The sequence below is a fragment of the Drosophila guanche genome, unplaced genomic scaffold (assembly GCF_900245975.1).
Source record: "Drosophila guanche unplaced genomic scaffold, DGUA_6, whole genome shotgun sequence".
NCBI classification, from domain to species: Eukaryota; Metazoa; Arthropoda; class Insecta; order Diptera; family Drosophilidae; genus Drosophila; species Drosophila guanche.
In genome coordinates this window covers 3,849,283-3,868,345 of record NW_022995745.1, presented here as the reverse complement: position 1 = coordinate 3,868,345, position 19,063 = coordinate 3,849,283, and the positions used below count along the sequence as shown (strand labels likewise).

Genomic DNA, 19,063 nt, shown 5'->3' with positions numbered 1-19,063 from the left:
GTTCCACGAAAAAAATGAAATTTTATGAACCTCATTCTAACCATAGCCTTCGGCCCCTCTTCCCCGACTCGCCCCACAACTCCCCTTTGAAGCCCTCGAAGCCTGCCTGCAGTAAGTATTTTATGGCCAGCGGATTCGCAAAAATGAGTCGTGAAATATATACCCGGGAACGCCTCTCTCGGGCATCTTATTTAAGATGCCAAAGGTAATCGTATCAGCATTTATTTGTTGGTATTTTTCCGGTTAACATTCCGGTAGAAGCAAACCACAAACATGGCAGATTTTGAGACTGGATTTTCATTTCAGTTTCATTTGCAGACTAGACTCTCTTAGTTTTCCATAAATAACTCGTCTGAAATTAGCCCAAAACAGCAATTATCACGTGTCCATGTGTCCAGCTTATTGCCAGAGCAGAGCGAAGAGCAGTTGTGCCAAGATTTAGATTTGACTTTGATGCCCGTTGGCTTCTGTGCTGTGTGTCGTTTTGATGCACATTTGAGCAATTCAATCTGCCACACACGAATACTTTACAGGGCTCTTTGTGTCCTGTGTGTTGTCGACGAGTATGTGGTAGGGGGGATCTGTGGAATGTCACCCTAGAGCCACACACTTTGCATAAGCGGCAGGCGGCAAGCTGCAGCCACAACAAAAGAAAAAAGTCGCAGCTTTAGATACACTTTTATGTGTCGTAGACATCGAGCCTTGTAGATCCTCGCCCTATACCCTCGGAAAGGGTATGCCAAACGTGGCATAGAATGGCACACAGGAAAAACAAACAACTGGGAATCTCTTAAGCTGCTCTTTGGTGTTCATACATCATAATGATGATGATGATGATGAGGATGATGATGATGATGTAGATGTTGTTGTTGATGGCAGTCGTTCTCCCAGTTGTTGGCGTTGTGTCACACATGCCGCAACAAGCGTTGACGTTCGCGTTCGCAGTCACTTTGGCGGTTTTAGCTGTCAACACACACACACCCAGTGAGAGCCAGAGCTTGGGAGGAAAGGAAAAAGCTGTGGAGATAGGCATTGGGATACGTTGGAGCAGGGAACAGCAGCTGACTAACAGCAGCGGCTGTCTTCATACATATATGGGGAAGTCTTTCTCTTTTTTTTTCTTTTCCCTTTTTAGTGCTTTAGGTCCGCCGTCGTTGCTGCTGCTGCTGCATGTTTTTTTTGTTCGCCTACTTTTTCCGATGGATTCTCAAGTGAAAACGAGTTTCCCCGCACACTCTGCCACCGCTGGCAAACGTTTCTTTCGCGACAATCATGAAAACTAAACAAGAACAAGGAAAAGGAGTGAGCGAGCGATGCCAATACCCTGTACGAGCAGCCATTAGAAAGCGGCTGTGGCACAGTGGCTGCCAAAAATGCTCTCCAAGTGCCTAAGTTTAGGTGCAATTTTGAGATCTGAATGGATGATTGGACTCTGCTAGCCAGCGCCCAACGAATATGCCCCACCCAGCAGCCAACAAGCGGCACAAAAACGCTAAGCAAAATGTGTGTGTGAGGAAGGAATTGTTTTCTGGCCAACAAAATGAAATGCGATGTGATGTGGCAGCATTAGAGTGAGTGAGTCAGACGAAGGGAAGGGAGCAGTCGGCCTTTTTTTTCCGTTGTTGCTTCGCGCAAATGTAGCGCATTCACTTGCAACAAAGACTCTTTATATAAGGCAACAAGAACAGCAAGAACAAAAGTCGCCAAAGCTGTTTTCAGCGGCAAAGGCACCAAGCAACATAAGAAATCAAAGGGAGAGATGGCAGCAGCATCCACGCAGGGAATGAAAAGGGGAAATCTCGACCAAAAACATATCCAGTAGCCGTAGTGCAGGTCAACGCTGAGATCTGCCATATCCCATAGCACAGTGACACAGTTTGGATGCCACAGACAACAGACAATATTTCTTATTTCTTCTTTCAAACTATATTGTCCTTTCGTTTATGGGAAATTAATGCAGCTAAACGCCCGAGTAATCAACTTTCTTGCCATTTTCTTCATAGGCTTTCAGCGATGCCAAAGGCATTTCCAATCAAAGCTGCAGCTAGAGTAAAACATTGAGGATATACTCCTGGCTGCGGGGTATGAGTGGTAAAAGTGCTTGGTCATGGAGGAGGCTGGTGGTTGAGTTGGCTGGGAGACACAGTCGGCAGTCGCGTGCGTGGTTACTTACAGCGTTTCTCCTCCCTTAGCCCTCAGTCCGCCGTCTCCTTCGAACCTGCTACTGCATCTTCATCCTATGCATTTTCTGTTTCCCTTCTCCTTCCTCATATTCCTGACAAACAACAGAAAGTGGAAAAAAAAAAGAGTAGAAGATGCCGAAAAGGGAAGGGGAAGTGCTGAAAGGAGCTCAGACAAGGGGCGAGGAGGAAGTAAGAAAAAAAAGCTTAAAAAATTGCAAACTATTGTTTTTGGTGGTGCCAGCTTTCTGTCGCAGTTTTTTGTACTATATGTGTATGGATACCCTCCCGGAGGGTATCACGGATTAATGCAAATGAGAAATAAATGTATAATTTTCGATCTCTTAGGGACTAGCATCGTGTGGAGTGTGGGCCAGTAGATCCTACTTATCTCTTTCTCTTGTGAATTATTCAGATACATACAAGTACATTGCGTACCATTATTTGTTGCTCAATTTGTCAACTTTAATAACCTCGTCGAGAAATTGATCAAATAGAAAACGATTTATTTGTAAGGGTACTAAGAACTTTCTAGTATTTGCTGCCGCTGCTGCGTTGCTCTCCTTTGCTCCTACTGTTCTTTGTGATTGCTGTTATTGTTGTTCTCCTTTTGCTTTCTACTTACTTTTAATGCCTCTGCTGCTGCTGCTGCTGCTTGCTGCTGCTGCTTGCTGCTGCTGCTTGCTGCTGCTGCTGCTTGCTGCTGCTGCTTACTGCTGCTGCTGCTTGCTGCTGCTGCTGCTGCTGCTGCTTGCTGTTGCTGCTGCTGCTTGCTGCTGCTTGATGCTGCTGCTGCTGCTTGCTGCTGCTGCTCTTCGTTTTCTCTTTTGCTCCGTCTCAAAATCCTCTTGTTTACGCTTGCCAGCAGCAACTTATCGAAGGGGGGGGAGGTCCAAGAGCGGTTTCGACTGCAGTCAAAGAGGGAGATGAGGGAGAGGAAGAGCGAACTCTTCCATAAACCAAATGCCTATATGCCTATGCCTAAATGCTGGAGTATGCTGAAAGCCTGTGCTAAATGCAAAAATGTAAAATTTGTGTAAAAAATACACCACAAGAAACACGGAGAAGAAACGACAAGAAAAAGACTCTTACTGTATCTGGTCTATTTCAGAAGTGCACTCAAAAGCATAACCTTCTAAGGAACAGATTGTGATAATGGTTGCCTGTATGCCATATGAAAGTAATCCTTACTTTTCTTTGCGAATTTACACCCTTGTAGAGTCGAAAATATTTATGATTCGAAATATTTTCAAGTGAAAATGATTCTCAATGAGATTATTTACCAGCAGACCTTGTGGCTACCTCTGTACAGTCATTCCTGTGTATAATAATTCGTTTAGTTAGCCCATCTGGAGCATCCTGGCGCTCCTTTAGAGTGCACACCAAAAATTGTTTCACAGAAGAATATCCATCCGGCAGAGCGGCACACACCAAAACACCTTAAGCCGCAACGTGTGGCAGCAAAATTGAAATTGCCTTGACCAAGCCAACCCAATGCTGGGCCAGGCTTGTGTGGTGGACAGTTTCAAAACAGAAATGGAGCAAGGGGCTGAGGGGCTGAGGGGTAAGGGCGTGGACTAACAAAATGTGTAAACAATGGTAAAGGGACAAAAGTTAAATGCATAACAACTACGACGAAGAGCAGAAGAGCAGAGCTCAAACAAACAAAAAAAAAAAAAAAACGAGAAGAAAAATAACGAAAGCGAAAAAAGGCTTTTAGGCACTTTTAAAGTTTTGCACCACGCTTCGCTGGGAGAGTGTTGTTGTGCTGTTGCTTGCAACTTGCAACAGCAACCCAGTGAACAATCCCGTATAAGCGTGCACCTGGCTGATGGCCTGATGGCCTGATGGCCTGATGGTTGTTCCTGCCTCTTGTTGTTGTTGGTTGTTTGACTGTTTTTGGTTGTTTTGTTGGCCTGCTCCAAAAAGGCGTCAGCGCATTGCACTGTGCATAATTTAGCAAGCATGTGCCATGACTGCCACAGCAACGACAGGACGGGAACAGAAATAGCAATTGCTCAGAGACATTCAACACAGAAAGAACACTCGTAGACACCCAGTGGAAAGAGGCACCTTTTATGCCAAGTTTTTGGCACTGAAACTTACTTCTTAATGTGGAAATAGTGAAATAAATATTTGACATAGATAAATGAAGTATTTATTTGAGTTCCTCGTTGGCTTTTTAATCTACCATTTTTCGCTGAGTGTAGCCGAAAAATTGAAGATGTGTCAGAACAGCTAGCAAACCAATGAAAAATTAAAAACAATCACTCCAGAGAGGAAAAGAAAAGGAAAACAACATTTGTAGCTGCAATTACATAAAGTTCCTGAGGAGAATATAAAGGAAGGAGAGAAGAAACGAAAGGATTAGCTGCTTTAAGTCATAATACAAATCGGAATCACAAACTTAATTACAGTGAAATTGCACTCAAGCCCATACGCCCCTGCTTTGCACTCGCTGGCTGTCTGTGCCATCAATTCCTTTTCGAGTAGGAGCCACGAGGGAACCCGGATGACCAGATTATGTCAGACTTTCGCTACAGACATGCTGAGCCCAGCGCCCGTGTGCCATATACTAGGTCAAAGTCCTCAGTCCGCTCTTCCTTCCGCTTGTTTCTGCGCAAAAGAAAAGCCCCGTGCAAGTTGAAATGACTGTAAATATAACGTATACGCACCGTGTGGGTTGCCAGCGGGGGGAATTGAGTGTAGGTTGAGCCGGAGACGTAGACGGAGACGGAGACGGCTATAGCCGCACAGACTGACGGATTGGCATAGGGACTTGTGGTGCCCCCGTCCTGATGTGTGTATATATGAGCTCGACAAACACTGATAGCCCCCAGAGTTATGAATGGCGTCGGTCCTGGGCTAAGGAGGTTGAGAGCCAGGTCTGGGTCGGTTCCTGTTTCTGTTTCTGTTTCTGTTCTCATTTTCCCTTCTGTCTCGACTGTTTGTGTTTTTGTCTCCGTCTCCGTCGCTGTCTCTGCTCTGCTCTGCTCTGCTCTGGTTCTGTGTAAATGCAATTGATTAGATTCAATCGATGGCTATGCTCTAGCCACAACTCAAACAATTTCCGCTATGCGTGCCCCCAAAAGGGCCACGTCAAGATGCACATCCACATCCACAACCACATCCACATCCCAGATCCTCAGATCCCCCAGTTCCAGAGATATTGCCTGGTGCGAGGAGTGCAAAATGCAATTTGTAGCATTGCCTTGCCTGTTTATTGAATTTATTTATATGCAGTTGGTGTTGCTGTTGGGGGAGCCCTGCTGGTGCTTGCTTGACTGACTGACTGACTGACTGATTGATTGATTGACTAACCGATTGACTGTCGCACTGTCTCACTGTCTCACTGGATGTCTGGCTGGCTGCGTGGCTGATTGATTGAGTGGCTTTTGGCTGCTGACAAAAACCACAGCCCACAAAACAAGGACTTGTTGCGAGATGTACAATTTCATAGCATACTTTACAGGGCAGAGCAAAGGAGTGCCGCTGGGTGTGCGGGGGTGTACGTGCAGCGTGAATTCCGTTCCTGTGAATTGAATGGCTGAAAAGTGGATAAAATCTTCAGAATGATTGAATTGAGCCACTTGATAACATTCCCCGGCTACATTGATAAGCGAATCAACGAAATTTGCTCAAACTTGAAGGGCGAAGCAGTGATTTGTGGCGGGGGGACAGCCCAGCCCAGCCCCCCTGTCGCGTCAGATGTCTGACTGGCGGCATGGGGAAAACCAGCAGGAATAGGAAATGGAATCTTTAGCTCGAAATTCTGTTCTTTGTCAATTCCATTTTGGGTTTCATTTTGCTTAAAGAAGCGGCCACTTCCCTCTGCCATCCCTGCCCCACCCCTCCCTCGCCTGACACACTATCTGATTGACTTTGGCCGCTTCCCAAGAGAATGTAAATTTCTTCTCTGCGTTTCCCTTTTCCTTGGGTGCGCGTTTTTTTTTTCTTTCCTTTTCTTTTGGGTTTTTCCTTTGCATTTGCTGCTCCGTTTGGAGTGACAGTGACTTTGTATGGCTTTGGCTTAAAGGATTTTTGTCAGTTTAGTTATTAAAAACTCATTACACATACACAAACACACACACACACACACACACATGTGTGTGTTTTTGCATATATGCAGGGAAGGCTGTAAGTGGAAGTGTGTGTGTCCGTAGGGTCCTGCTGCTGCTTCAGCTTCAGCTTCAGTTCTGTTCTTTCTGCCCTTCTGCCCTTTTGCTTTAGTACCCAGTAGTCGTGTGGCATAAGGGGTATATTTATGAAATAATGATACAGATTTAATTGCGATTTAAATCGAATACCTTCATGTTTATTTCTTCTGTAGAATTTCTACTAATGGCGAAAATCTATTGGTATACATTTTCATGTTTAGTTGTCATCTTTTGAGTTTCATGAGCTAATTTTTTGCATCTTTTGGTACTATTTTAAGTTAGTTTTCATCTAAAATTGCACACTAAGATGGGTGATAAGTTATAATCTGTACCTATAGCCAGAGAAACAAAGCTTTCAAAAGGCATCAACATTATTCAAAACACATATTTTGATGGTACTACATAGATGTATAGAAATACATAAGTTCATGCATAAATCTACATTTTGCATAAAGAACTTCTGAGCTCTAAGAAGCAGCCAGTTAAATGGCACAACTTCATTCCGGCAACAACCAATTACGGGGTATTCTCCTAATAGGTAGGATCTACTGCTATGTGCATACATACCTCTCCCTACGCCACCTACTCCGCTCTCCCACCCTCCATCGCCTTCGTCTCTGCTTATTGGACTTTCGCTTCGATTTAGCGCTGACACATTTCGCTGGAGAATGTTTGTTTCCCTGCTGCTGCTGCTGCTGCTGCTGCTGCTTCTCTTCTATTCTCTCTTACACTTTGGCTGCTGCTTGCTGTTGACTAACGGCACTCTCATGTGTAATGTGTGTGTGTCTGTCTGTTTGCCTTACAATTCCCCAAATTGTAATTTTATAGCAGCGTCATTGCCCAAAATGCTCAAATAGACTTTTGCCTTTTGGTTCGCTTTTTTTGCTTCTTTTTCTTTTCGGGTTCACTTTTTGTTGTTTTTGTTGCTGTGCAGCTTTCCTTTGCTCTTGGCTCGTCTTTTTGTATCCTTGGGGCTCTTTTCTTTTTTTTTCTCTTTTGCCGCCGCTGCTGTTACTGGGCCAACACTTGGGGAAACTTTTGGCTGCTTCTCCATCTTCGTCTCAGTCTGCCTGTCGGCCTGACTGTCCTTCTGCCCAGGCGCTCTGCTCTCTGCTCTCAGCTCTCAGCTTGATGTTGATTCCAGTTTGCTTCCATTTGATTCTTATTCTCGGCCTGTAGTTTCTAGTTTCGCTTCCAACTCGGGCTCAATTCGATTTTGTCTGCAAACTGAATGAAGAGAATTGCATTGCCATTGGCCACGTTTTGGGCCACCATCCATGATGCCTGGTGGGAGAAGGAGGTAGAGACATACCCTGTAAGTGGTGGGACTACTCCCTAAGAGTAGATCGAATGGGCATCATTAATTGTAGCAAAATTCCCACCTCAAAAATCTCCCAAAAGGATACAAAATAGTCGACTACATTCGACAGTTATTATTTCCCGCTGGATTACTGTAATTGGACAGGGTACAGGCCCCACATTTGACCCATTTTGCGAGCCTGCTTAAAGCCTTCCTAACGCGTTGAAAGCAGCAACGGCCTGATGATCCAATCTGTCTGCTGCTCCCGTTTTGCGGGACCTCCTCGTTGCGACCTCTGCTGCAGAATCCTGTTGCATCGTGGAGTCGAGATTTGCACAGTCGAGTGTCCGGCACGGGGCAGGGCCAGTTAGGTGGATCTCATATTTTATTCAGGCTTTCATTTAGTTCGGTCAGAGCCCACTCACATGTAATTTTTGTTTAGCCATTCCAATTGCAATTCCATTTCGCAAAAGGGAGATGGACAGACGAAACTGATGGGCGGGCGGGCGGTCGAGTCGTATAAATCAACTTTAATTTAAATGCTTGACTGCCGCACTGCAACGACAACGACAACGAATACGACAATGACGGCGACGACTGTCGTTCGCTACCAATTCCCGGACACAGTTCCGGGCTCCATCCTGAACCTGTCCCCTGATAGACAACGGAAGTTGCTCCAACAACTGTTGGCCGCGTGTCGCGTGTCCGCATCTCTCACTCTTTTTATATTTGATCGCTTTTGCGAAAGTTTTGCGAGAATGCAATTTCCATGTACGGGTATGGGCGTTGAAAGAGCTCTCCTGGTGTTGCCTGATCAATGATTAATCAAATCAAACCTCACTTTAACGTTTCAATTAATTTAGTGAAACATTTTGAGTGCTGGTTTTTATTTAAGGGGTTGGACATCCCCCTGGTTCAATTGATTTGATTTCATGATATTTATTTATGTTATTTCGCTTTCCCTTTCTCTCGTTGCAGGTTATCCACAGCCGACATATCGCTGGCTGAAGGACGGCAAGCCCGTGGGCGAGTTCTCGTCGAGTCAGTTCTATCGTTTCCACAGCACACGGCGGGAGGATGCTGGCAGCTATCAGTGCATTGCCAAGAACGATGCCGGATCCATATTCAGCGAGAAGAGCGACGTTGTAGTGGCCTGTAAGTGTGTGGGCTGGGAGAGGCTGTGGGAGTGGGGCACAGTGTGTGTGCTTTTGCTTATAGGTCCATTCTGTTAAGGGTAAGCCAAAGGGCCAGCACATAAGCGCATTAGACATCCATTACATGGAGCACCGAACAGAGCCCAAACGCAAACGAAATGTTGCCTTCAATTCGTAGATGTAAATGGGAGAGAGTTGAACAAAAAGTGGAAGCATTTCGGGCATTAAGTCCGTGCCAAGCAGGAGCAGCAGGAGCAAGTCAATCCAGTAATAACAATGGAATTTGAATTACCAATTATACCCCTAAGAATACACAACCCCATGCCACCCGACGAGAGCAGCCCTTCTTGGATGCCGTCACTCCGTTTCATTGGCTTTCCGAATGAATCGACCCTTGCGAGTGTCGATTTTCCAGCTAGATTTTCCTAGGTGGGGAGTACACACACACACACACACACACACACACACACTTGATGAATGTTTAGCTGCTAATTTTTCTTTAATGCGAACTTAATTACATCAAGAACGAGCGAGGGCGAGGGCGAGAGCGAGAGATAGTATATGGGGGATGCTGAGGGTGAAGCCAAGTAACGAACAATTAGTCAAGTAAGTGTGAGTGACACTTGAGCTCTTGCATGTGTGTGTTTGTGTGTGTTTGTGTGTGTTTGTGTGTGTGAACGGGTGCTTAGTACACCCCACTACTTGAACCTAATAAATCGAGCTCTCGGCATGAGACCGACCCACGAGCACTCTCCACTGTTGCTGCTGCTGCTGGCACTCCCCCTTTCACTCTGTTGACCTTCTTTACGGGCGTTGACGATGATGATGATGATGATGGCCGCCCATTCGGGCGGCTTTCTTGGGAGTGGCTCTCACGGACAGACTCGCGGAGCCATTGACTGACTTGACTGCTTGACTCGACGCAGTCGAGCAACGCCTTGAGCACTTAATTAATTGTAGGAGTGCGCTTAAACTGAACTAATAACCTTTAAAGCTCAGAGTGGGGTCGCCACCAGGTCAGAGATGCCAAATAGATCGAGTCGAGTGGGTTCGGTTGGGTTGTGTCTTGTGGATGTCTTGTGAATCTTCGACGCTGACGATGAGCGAGGCTAAACAGCCTTGGCCTCGGGCCGACTTGCCTGCAATTCAATTAGCGATTGACACCACAGGAAGAAACTCCAGAGAGACAGACTCCGAGCTACAACAGCGTGTTCCTCCAGACCAACACTCAATTCGGTCGGTCGGTCGTCCACTTCTGGGAAACAATAAAGGGATGGCAGGCAGTGGAACTAACTGGGGAAACATTTAAACGAAAAGCAAGCAGTAAAATCGATTATGCTTCGGAAGCTGAAGTCTATCGACTATCGATACATTAGATAGGGATCTTAATGGTATCGATAAATTCGACTAGTTAATCGATTTGTTATCAAAATCTAGAGTTTTCGAGTAAGAAACAACTCAAAGTCGGACTATCGATAAATGAATTTAATTATCGATAGAAATACGATAACTTTTAATCTATAAGTTCCATGAGCAGCAGCCAGATGCCACCGCTATACTTAATACTTATCGATAGCTGCGATTAACAACAAATAAATCGATTAGAAATCGAAAAATAATCGACTTGCCATCAAATTCATTCCTTACACTACATTTCTCTAACCTCTAATCCCATCTAATTATATCTTCTCTTGCTTAGACATGGGCATCTTTGAGAACATCACCGAGGGACGCCTAACTGTTGTGAGCGGACACCCGGCCATTTTCGATATGCCAGCGATTGAGTCGGTGCCAACGCCTTCGGTGTTGTGGCAGTCGGCGGACGGGTCTCTCAACTACGACATCAAGTACGCCTTCACGCAGGCCAATCAGCTGATCATACTGAGCGTGGACGAGAACGATCGGAAGGGCTATCGGGCGCGAGCGATCAACACGCAGCTGGGCAAGGAGGAGATCAGCGCATTCGTTTATCTCAATGTCAGCGGGGATCCGTATATCGAGGTGGCGCCCGAGATTATTGTACGGCCGCAGGATGTCAAGGTCAAGACCGGCACGGGCGTCCTCGAGCTGCAGTGCATCGCCAATGCCCGGCCACTGCACGAACTGGAGACGATCTGGCTGAAGGACGGCCTGGCCGTGGACACGGCCGGCGTACGGCACACCCTCAACGATCCCTGGAACCGCACCCTGGCCCTGCTGCAGGCCAACAGCTCCCACTCCGGCGAGTACACCTGCCGGGTGCGCCTGCGCAGTGGCGGCTATCCCACGGTCACGGCCTCGGCTCGCGTCCAAATCCTCGAGCCGCCCGTCTTCTTCACGCCCATGCGAGCGGAGACTTTTGGCGAATTTGGTGGACAGCTGCAGCTGCCCTGCGATGTGGTGGGCGAGCCCACGCCCCAAGTGCAGTGGTTCCGGAATGCCGAGTCTGTCGATGCGAATGTGCAGAGTGGAAGGTGGGTTGGCCCAGGCAGAAGACCCTAAATTTCATCACCTAATCAATCCCTTTTGCAGATACTCCCTGGGCGAGGATAATACGTTGATAATTAAGAAACTAATCCTGGATGATGCTGCCATGTTTCAGTGCCTGGCCAAAAACGAAGCCGGCGAGAACTCAGCCAGCACCTGGCTGCGCGTCAAAAGTAAGTCGAGAGGGGATCCAGGACCCCGTAAAGCAAGCGAATGAAAAGTGACTGACTAAACGATGCCTGCCCACCTCTTTTCATATATTTATAACTCTCTCTTTTCCCGTATACATAATTACCATATGCCCGATGTGCCCTTAATCCCGCCTCCTTTCTGCATTTTGCATTAACCATTTTCGATTAACCATGAATTCAAATATATAGCAGAAGCAGCCAACAGCCGCATCAAGCGCTTGGCCCAGCCACGAATCTTAAGAGTAAGAGCTTCGCATGGTGGTGCGGGAACGGTCGCGGGAACGGTCACGGGATCGGGAACGGGAACGGGATCAGGAACTGGTTCCTCCACCTCCCTCAACTCCCATCAACAGGGTAGACGCAAGCAGTTTCGCTTCGGTATGGGCATTAAGCAAAATGCATCAAAAAACACTCATCGCACATCGCACATCGCACATCGCACGCACTCGCAATCACATTTAGGCACTCATGCACCCACATTAAGCACACGCATGCCACACCCACTATGCACCCTGCAACACTCACTCCTTGCACCTTTTTGTGTTATGGAATTTGTTGGCTTATTATCCTATCTTGTTGTACGTTTTCTTCGGGTCTTAGCCTGTCTGACTGCTGCTTCCTGCTTCCTGCTTCCTGCCTGTCTGTCTCTCTGTGTCTGCCTGAGGCTCTACTAAGTCTAAGCTAAAATATTATCTTTAGTTCTCCCATTCTACCCATCTCTTTAACCATCTCTTTAACCATCTTTGCCACATTTTCCATTCCTAATTTGTTTGCGCCCTTCGGCTGATGAAGCTTTGTTTTGAGTCAGCTGCAGCCACCACTACTACTTAGCTCCAAAGGGCACTTTGCTCGAGGCTAAAGCAAGGAATTTCATTTGCCCTCACTCCATCTACTCCATCCACTTTGCTACCCGCTCAAAATTTGTCAAAACGCAAACGAATTTTGTATTCAAGTTGATTACCCGAAACCCCCTTCAACCTTCCTCTCTCTCTCTCTCTCTCTCTCTCTCTCTCTGTCTCTTGTCTCTTTTAACATGCTTGCAGAGTTTTAATATCATTCATCCCAAAAGTTTACGAACGCACAGATTGAAGTATAGAAAATTGTTGGTTGGTGTTTTAGTGGCGTAACTTTTCAGTAGATCCAAAGGACAGATTGCAATTTCTTTATAGACGAGACTAAAAAAGTTACGCAAATGCAAACACATTTACATACTTTACGCACATTTTTACACATGTAGATGCAAATCTTTACTAATCCAAAATAATTAAATGCTTTAAGTGTGCGTTGATGCTCGAGTAGTAAATGCTGCAAGAGAGACTTAAGAACAGAAAACAACATGCATGCATGTGCATGACAATGCCTCCTGCTGCTTGAGTGACGTAGCGCTGCCGCTAGACTGCGTTCAAATTCAAACAGCGCTGACCATCGCTGCTCTAAATAAACCAAATAAATATGAAATAAATATAAAATATATACATAAAGTAGATATCGTAGATGTAGCATAACAATTTGATAGTTTCATGGTATGAATTGCCAATTAAGTGACAGCAGATAATAATGGACAAATTCATTTGGAAGTTGGCCTTCTTCAGTGCATTCCTCCTGCTCCGCTCCTGCCAACCTGCCAACCTGCCAGCCCCGTGGTGGCCTGTTGCGCATTTGTTGTGACACCCAAGTACCGTTAAGTGCTTGAGAAATGGCTGCCTTAGGGTTGCCACCCACAGCCAAAGAGCTTCGCACTGTCACACAGAGCCGCCGCACAGCTATTTCACTGGCACTGGCACTGGCCCTGGCTCTGGCTGTGGCACAATTTTGCATTTTAATGAATTTCATAATGCGAAAATTAAGACTGACACACACACACACACACACACATACACTCGGAGTCCTGTCATTCCATCCTCTTGGTAGGGTCTGTCAGATATGCTGGTTTCTGTGTGTGCTTCTCCTCTTTTTTCGGGGCTGGGGGGGAGCCCAGCTCTTGAGAGACTAATTCATTCATGAGCCTAACCAACAGACTCCGCTGACGTTTTAAATATTTGACACACAGACAGACAGAGAGATAACTGAGGGTCCTGGCTCCTGCTGCAGCAATCGTTTTGCTTGAATTGTGATGCAGGAGGAGAGGCAACCAGATTTCATCTAAGACCAGACCAGAACAAACCAGAGCAGAGCGGAGAGACATGTTGTTTCCATCTCCCTTTCCTGCTCGTTTGATGGGACTTTAAGCAGAGTTTCTGCTCTGCTCCAGTTAAATTTTGATGGCCAGAGTTGTAGCTGTAGCTGGGTTGAGCCACTGGCCACTCATGTAAATTTTAAATTTCTATGCATATTTTGTTGAGTTATTCTTATGCTGCAGTCTCGCTTCATCCTTGTTGTCCTTGCTGTGTCCGTGTGCCCGCTGCATTGTATGCGGGTTTAACTAGTTTAAGGATGCGACGACGATGGCGGCTTATTGAAAAACTTTACAGCTTTCAGCCCACCATGTAGATAAGATAGGCCAGCCAGCCCATGGGCCACTGCCGCGTGGTAAGAACCAATCGTTGCGGCTCATTTAATTTTATTTGCCTAGGATAATTCGAGTCAATTTGTTTGTCTGCGCCAACGCACTTTATGAGAGTCGGGCAGCAGCCACTCGACAGCCAGCAGCATCCATCCGCCATTTGCCATCATTTAGCTGAGCCAAGTCCCTAATTCTCTGCTTTCAGTCTACTCCGCCTATAAATCTCCATGCCAAGGGATAAGTTTTATTGCTGGCAAAAGTTTCTTTCTGTTTCGTTGCCTGTCTGACTGACTGACTGCCGTTGCCGTTTGCATGCACTTCATGGGTTGGAACGGAGCCTACGCCCGGTTCTCTGGGTAATTATATCCATCCACTCCAAAGGGATAATCTATATAAGGATCAGAAGCGTATTATGAACACCTTTGGCAGCCAACTTGCATCCTTCTCGGCGTTGCTCTGGGGATAGTCCTGCTCTGCGTTTCGTGCAGCTACTGGGCCATCGCTTGATTTCATTTGCAATTTCATTTCTTCATTGTTTGTTTCTTCATTTATCTCCAGGTACTTCTCAGCACTTGTTGTTCCTCCTTCTGCTGTTGGCTCTTCGCCTTTCTTCCCCTTGGCCACAAGTGTTTAGCATTTTTAGCGCTGATACACCCACTGCCCGGCCCGGCCCGGCCCGGCCCGGCCCAGCCTGGCCCGCGCCCTTGTTGCCATTTTCCGCTTGGAAGGCTACTTGAAGGATAATCCTTGTGCCGGAGCACTTTTCACTTAGACAGATAGGGCAGAGGAAGAGGCAGCTGAAGGAGAAGTTGAGTTGCGAAATTATTTTCCAGCTTTCCGCGCACAAGCGGTGTGAAAGAAGTGAGAAGTGCTAGCGGGGGGGATGCATAAACTGGCTACATTTTAATTGCTCTCCTTCCTTGCCCCATCCCCATCCCCATCCCCATCCACAAATGTTTGTCAAAGTTTTTCCTAGCGCTCTCTCACTCACTCCCTTCCTCGCTCTCTCCCTGCTGGCCTCTAGTGCAGCCGCTTTTTCACTTCATTTTCGTTAAGTTGGCTCAAATCTTGGCTGCCTCTGCTGCAACTTGTGCGTCCTCTCATTCCGATTAGCACAGCCCCCAAAAAGAGTTGCACCTGCCACAGTCTGCCACAGAGTTTTCCCTCAGTGTTGCTTTCGGTGTGCATTTTCCGGCTGCCTGAGCGGCTCTCCCTACGCCCCCTGCGTCTTCGTCTGCATCAACTCGAGTAACATAATTTCGTAATTTCCCGAAACGCAAAAGTGATTTTAATCGCCGCTTCCTGCCCCCTCTCTCACACTCTCACACTCTCTTGTACTCAGACCCCACCTCTCTGTGTGTGTTCGTGTGTAATTAGTTGACTTTTGGGGCGTTAGGCGTGGCCGGACATCCGTTGGCTGACGGCTCAATGCGGATTTCGCTGTGGGAATTCGCCTTTAGCTGCGCTGCCACCTGCCACCTGCCAACTGCCAACTGCCAGCAACAGGTGGCACCCGAGGTCATAGCTGCCAGTTCGCCCCCCAAAAATTGTAATGGCAATGCCAATGTACACTGGATGGGAGTGCCCCTGGAGGCATGCAAAACCTCTGCTGAATGCCGCAACTCAAATGTTGCCAGGATCGTCAGATGTGAGTGCCTTTAGACAGGACACAGCAAGAGGAACTAGAGCTCAAGCTGGAAGAGAAGAGCTTCCATCTAGCAGAGCAATTCGAAACTCATATAAAACGCTCTTCTGTGGGCTTCATTTCTGCCCCTTTTCGGTCCGATTAGCGCCTGAGAATGGTGTGGAAAATTGCTAGCTGGAAATGTTCGGTGCAAAAGCGCCCTCAAAGGCAAGTCCCTTTATGCTTATTAAAATGCGAAAAACGAGCCACAACTAAAAACGAGGAAAAAACTGAAACGAAAAACCATTTAATCGGCCGTGGGGCGGGGTCGAGGCACCGAAGTCCGCCAAGTTTTAGCGCGGACACAAAAGACGTAGGGAAAACGGCAAACGGCAAACGGCAAACAGCGATTCCCATGCAAATGTTGTAACTCCCCCAAGGATGGTGTGGGGCTGTCCATAGCGCAGACCCACTTCAATGGCCAAGTAATGGCAATTATTGCCATCGCATGCCATGCCCCCAAGATCCCGACCTCTCCTCTGGTGGCCCCGGCCTGAGTGAGCGTTTTATTATGACTTTAAGTTGATGGCGCGCAACCTCTTTAGTGGGTCAACTTGAAATTAATTACGTTCCAACGTAACGACGCCGGCACGACGAGCAAGTGGTGGCAAGTGGCAATGCCTACATTGGCAAATGGAGAAATGGAGTCAACGGATGGAGCCCCGACAGTGCGCAATGTTGAACGTCAAATAAATCAGTCGGCCACAATTATCAGCTCGGTTCCAGTTCAATTTTGTTGGGTTTGGCCTGGCTCCTGGCTCTCTGACATATCATAGATAGCATTCGCATAGATGCAACTAGCCATTGCCGTACACTTCACTTTGCTCCGCCCTTGTCCGGTCTCTTCTGGCTGCTCCCTCGACCCCCACAAGTGTGCCACAAATTGTTTCTCCCTTGTAAGGGTCCTCGCTTCTCCTCGTGCCTTTAATATGCGCCTTGCGTGAGCCATAAAAACACTGTGGCTCAAAGGCGGGGTTGCAGCACCAGCAGAGGGACGATCCAGAAGCAGGAGAGGGCGAGAGTGAGAGGAAATTCTTTGAGGTAGAGAGTCAGCTTAAGTACACTTAACACGTTGCTGCCCAGAGGACTTGCCTGCGAATATTTTTCTTAAATTTTGCAATACTTTTTCGCAGGCCTTTGGCCATTTTATTTTGTATTTTTTTTTTTCATTAAGTTTCAGGCCTGGCAAAACCAAAAATCAACCAATTAATAGTAGATTTTGTCTCGTTATTATTTGCGAACAAAAATGTAAATTAAACAGCATAATTCTATCAATTTACTGAATTATTAATTTTGCATTCAAAAAACATTACACTAAAATCTGCACAAGTTCATCTTAAATTCGGTAGATACTTTTTGTCTTTATTATTATTTCCCACAGAAAAGATGCAAATATTAATCCCAACAAAGTCCTTGATGCTCTCACACTCTCGGGTTTCCTGTTAAGAAAATTGCATACATTCTACCCGCTAACATTAGTCGTTTATTTAGTTTAACTTATTAATTGACACCTCTCTCTATCGCAGAGCAGCTTAGCAACTCTCTCACTCTCTTTTATTTGCACTTTGTTAACCGCTCGAACCGATGGCTTACAGAAATGCATCAATTGGCCAGAGTTTATGTAGCTGTCGCTTGCCGGTTGTCTTTCCGGCTTCAATGTCCTTTTATTGGCTTAATGGGCCCTTTAAGTGGATATTAATACAACACCCAACCCCCCCGTCTATCCATCATCTTTTGTGGTTTCCACAGTTCCAAAGTAACTTTGGAACTCCGTTTGTTGTTTGCGACTCCTATATGTTGTTTTAGCCCACAGTTAAAGTTGTCCGCATGATGTAACTTTACCCTCATACCGCCTGATATGCATATGCCATTTTTTTTGTCCAGCAGAGTTGATGTCTTTATGATTTTTACAACAATTGCACTGCTTGCTTGCAGCTGCAACATTGTTGCATACCTTGTGGCGCACCACACACAAGCGGACATGTACATGGAGAACTTAATATCTTAATGTTGAAAGAAAAATACAGCAAGAGCGCGGAGTAAAAGTTTTATTGTAATTTTATGCACTTATTTGCATAAGCGTAGTTAACGGGGTTGGGGTTGGGGGGTACTGCTTTATCATGGGTTATTATTGCGAATATTATTGCTAAGAGTGGGGTAGAGGGCGAGGCGGAGTAGCCTTAATATGGCTTTAACAGCGCGTGGCATTTGGCCATAAGAATGAAAAATTAAGCGACGTGGCGGCGACATCATCATTGCCATCATCATTATTATTATTCGCTAGGGGTCGGAGCAGTGTGTATGTGTATGTGTGTGTGTGTGTGTGTGCCACTCAAAGTCCAATAAATAATTTACATTATCCGAAAAAAAACGTGGCAAAAGGAAGAAAAGCAGAAACAGTGTCAGCGTCTGACCAAAAGGAAAAAAAAAAAAAAAAAAAAGGGAAGGCAAGCAGCAGCAGCATCGGGCGTCGGGCATCGGGCATCATGATTAATTGCCCTGCCTGTAATTCCGTGTAATAATAATTGCAAAAGTCAGCTGAGTGGCAACGAAGGAGCGAAGGATCGAAGTAAGATTGAGCCAATGAAGCGGTTAATCGCTGTAATCAGTGGAAAAGCGAGAAATGTCCAAAAAAAAAAAAAAGGGAAGACAATATTGATATGCGGGAGGGAGAGGCTAAGAAAAGTGCATGGAATGATAGTTATTGCCACTGCCGAGTGTACATAAGACCTACATAGATTTAGATAACACTTATAAATACTCTAGCTAGTTGTACTTTGTGTTGGACACTTGATTAATACACGTAACGACACCCAACCAGTTTACTTTTACTCACCCAAAGCTGCTCAATCAAACTGTGTGCCCGCTGCAGTGGGTTACAAAGGAGCAATGATTTCTCTAATCTCTAATCCAATTTGATCTTTCATCTTGCTTTGTGTAGCCTCAGCACCGGTCTTTGAGCAGCCGCCCCAGAATGTGACCGCCTTGGATGGGAAGGATGCGACCATTTCATGCCGTGCCATTGGCTCGCCCAATCCGAATGTCACGTGGATCTACAACGGTGAGTGTTTGTGTCATGTGTGCCCAATGCTAATGCTAATTCCATGTTCTATTTCGTATCTCCCATGTGTCCTGTGTGCTCTTTTTGTATGCCCTCTAACCAATTGATAATCCTAACACACATCGAAAAATGAACGAAAATCAAATCCTCAACCAAAATGCAAATGCCAAATCGTTGAACAATCGCAACCCCGCATACTGTATGCTGTATGCTGTATGCTGTATCCTGTATCATGTGTCCTGTATGTGCACCTGCTAATAACCAACAACTTGCTACTACTACCACAACTACTACTACTACTACTACTACTACTTGTGCTACATCCTGGCCTGTCCTGTCGCCTCACAATCAACGCACAATCAACGCA

At 46.2% G+C, this 19,063-nt stretch overlaps 1 protein-coding gene across 9 annotated transcripts in view; it reads left to right on the top strand.

Moving 5' to 3' along the window:
- Nucleotides 1–19,063, top strand: part of LOC117581107 (protein sidekick) — a 79,932-nt gene that overhangs the window by 48,134 nt on the left and 12,735 nt on the right. For 7 of the 9 annotated variants that reach the window (XM_034268009.1, XM_034268008.1, XM_034268007.1 and 4 more), the window contains exons 4-7: nt 8,616–8,792; nt 10,491–11,244; nt 11,303–11,430; nt 18,577–18,696. In XM_034268009.1, coding sequence (XP_034123900.1) covers nt 8,616–8,792; nt 10,491–11,244; nt 11,303–11,430; nt 18,577–18,696 — 1,179 coding nt within the window. Of the gene's footprint in view, nt 1–8,615; nt 8,793–10,490; nt 11,245–11,302; nt 11,435–11,637; nt 11,827–18,576; nt 18,697–19,063 lie in introns of those variants that run through there. The other 2 variants (XM_034268011.1, XM_034268010.1) reach the window with 2 other exon arrangements.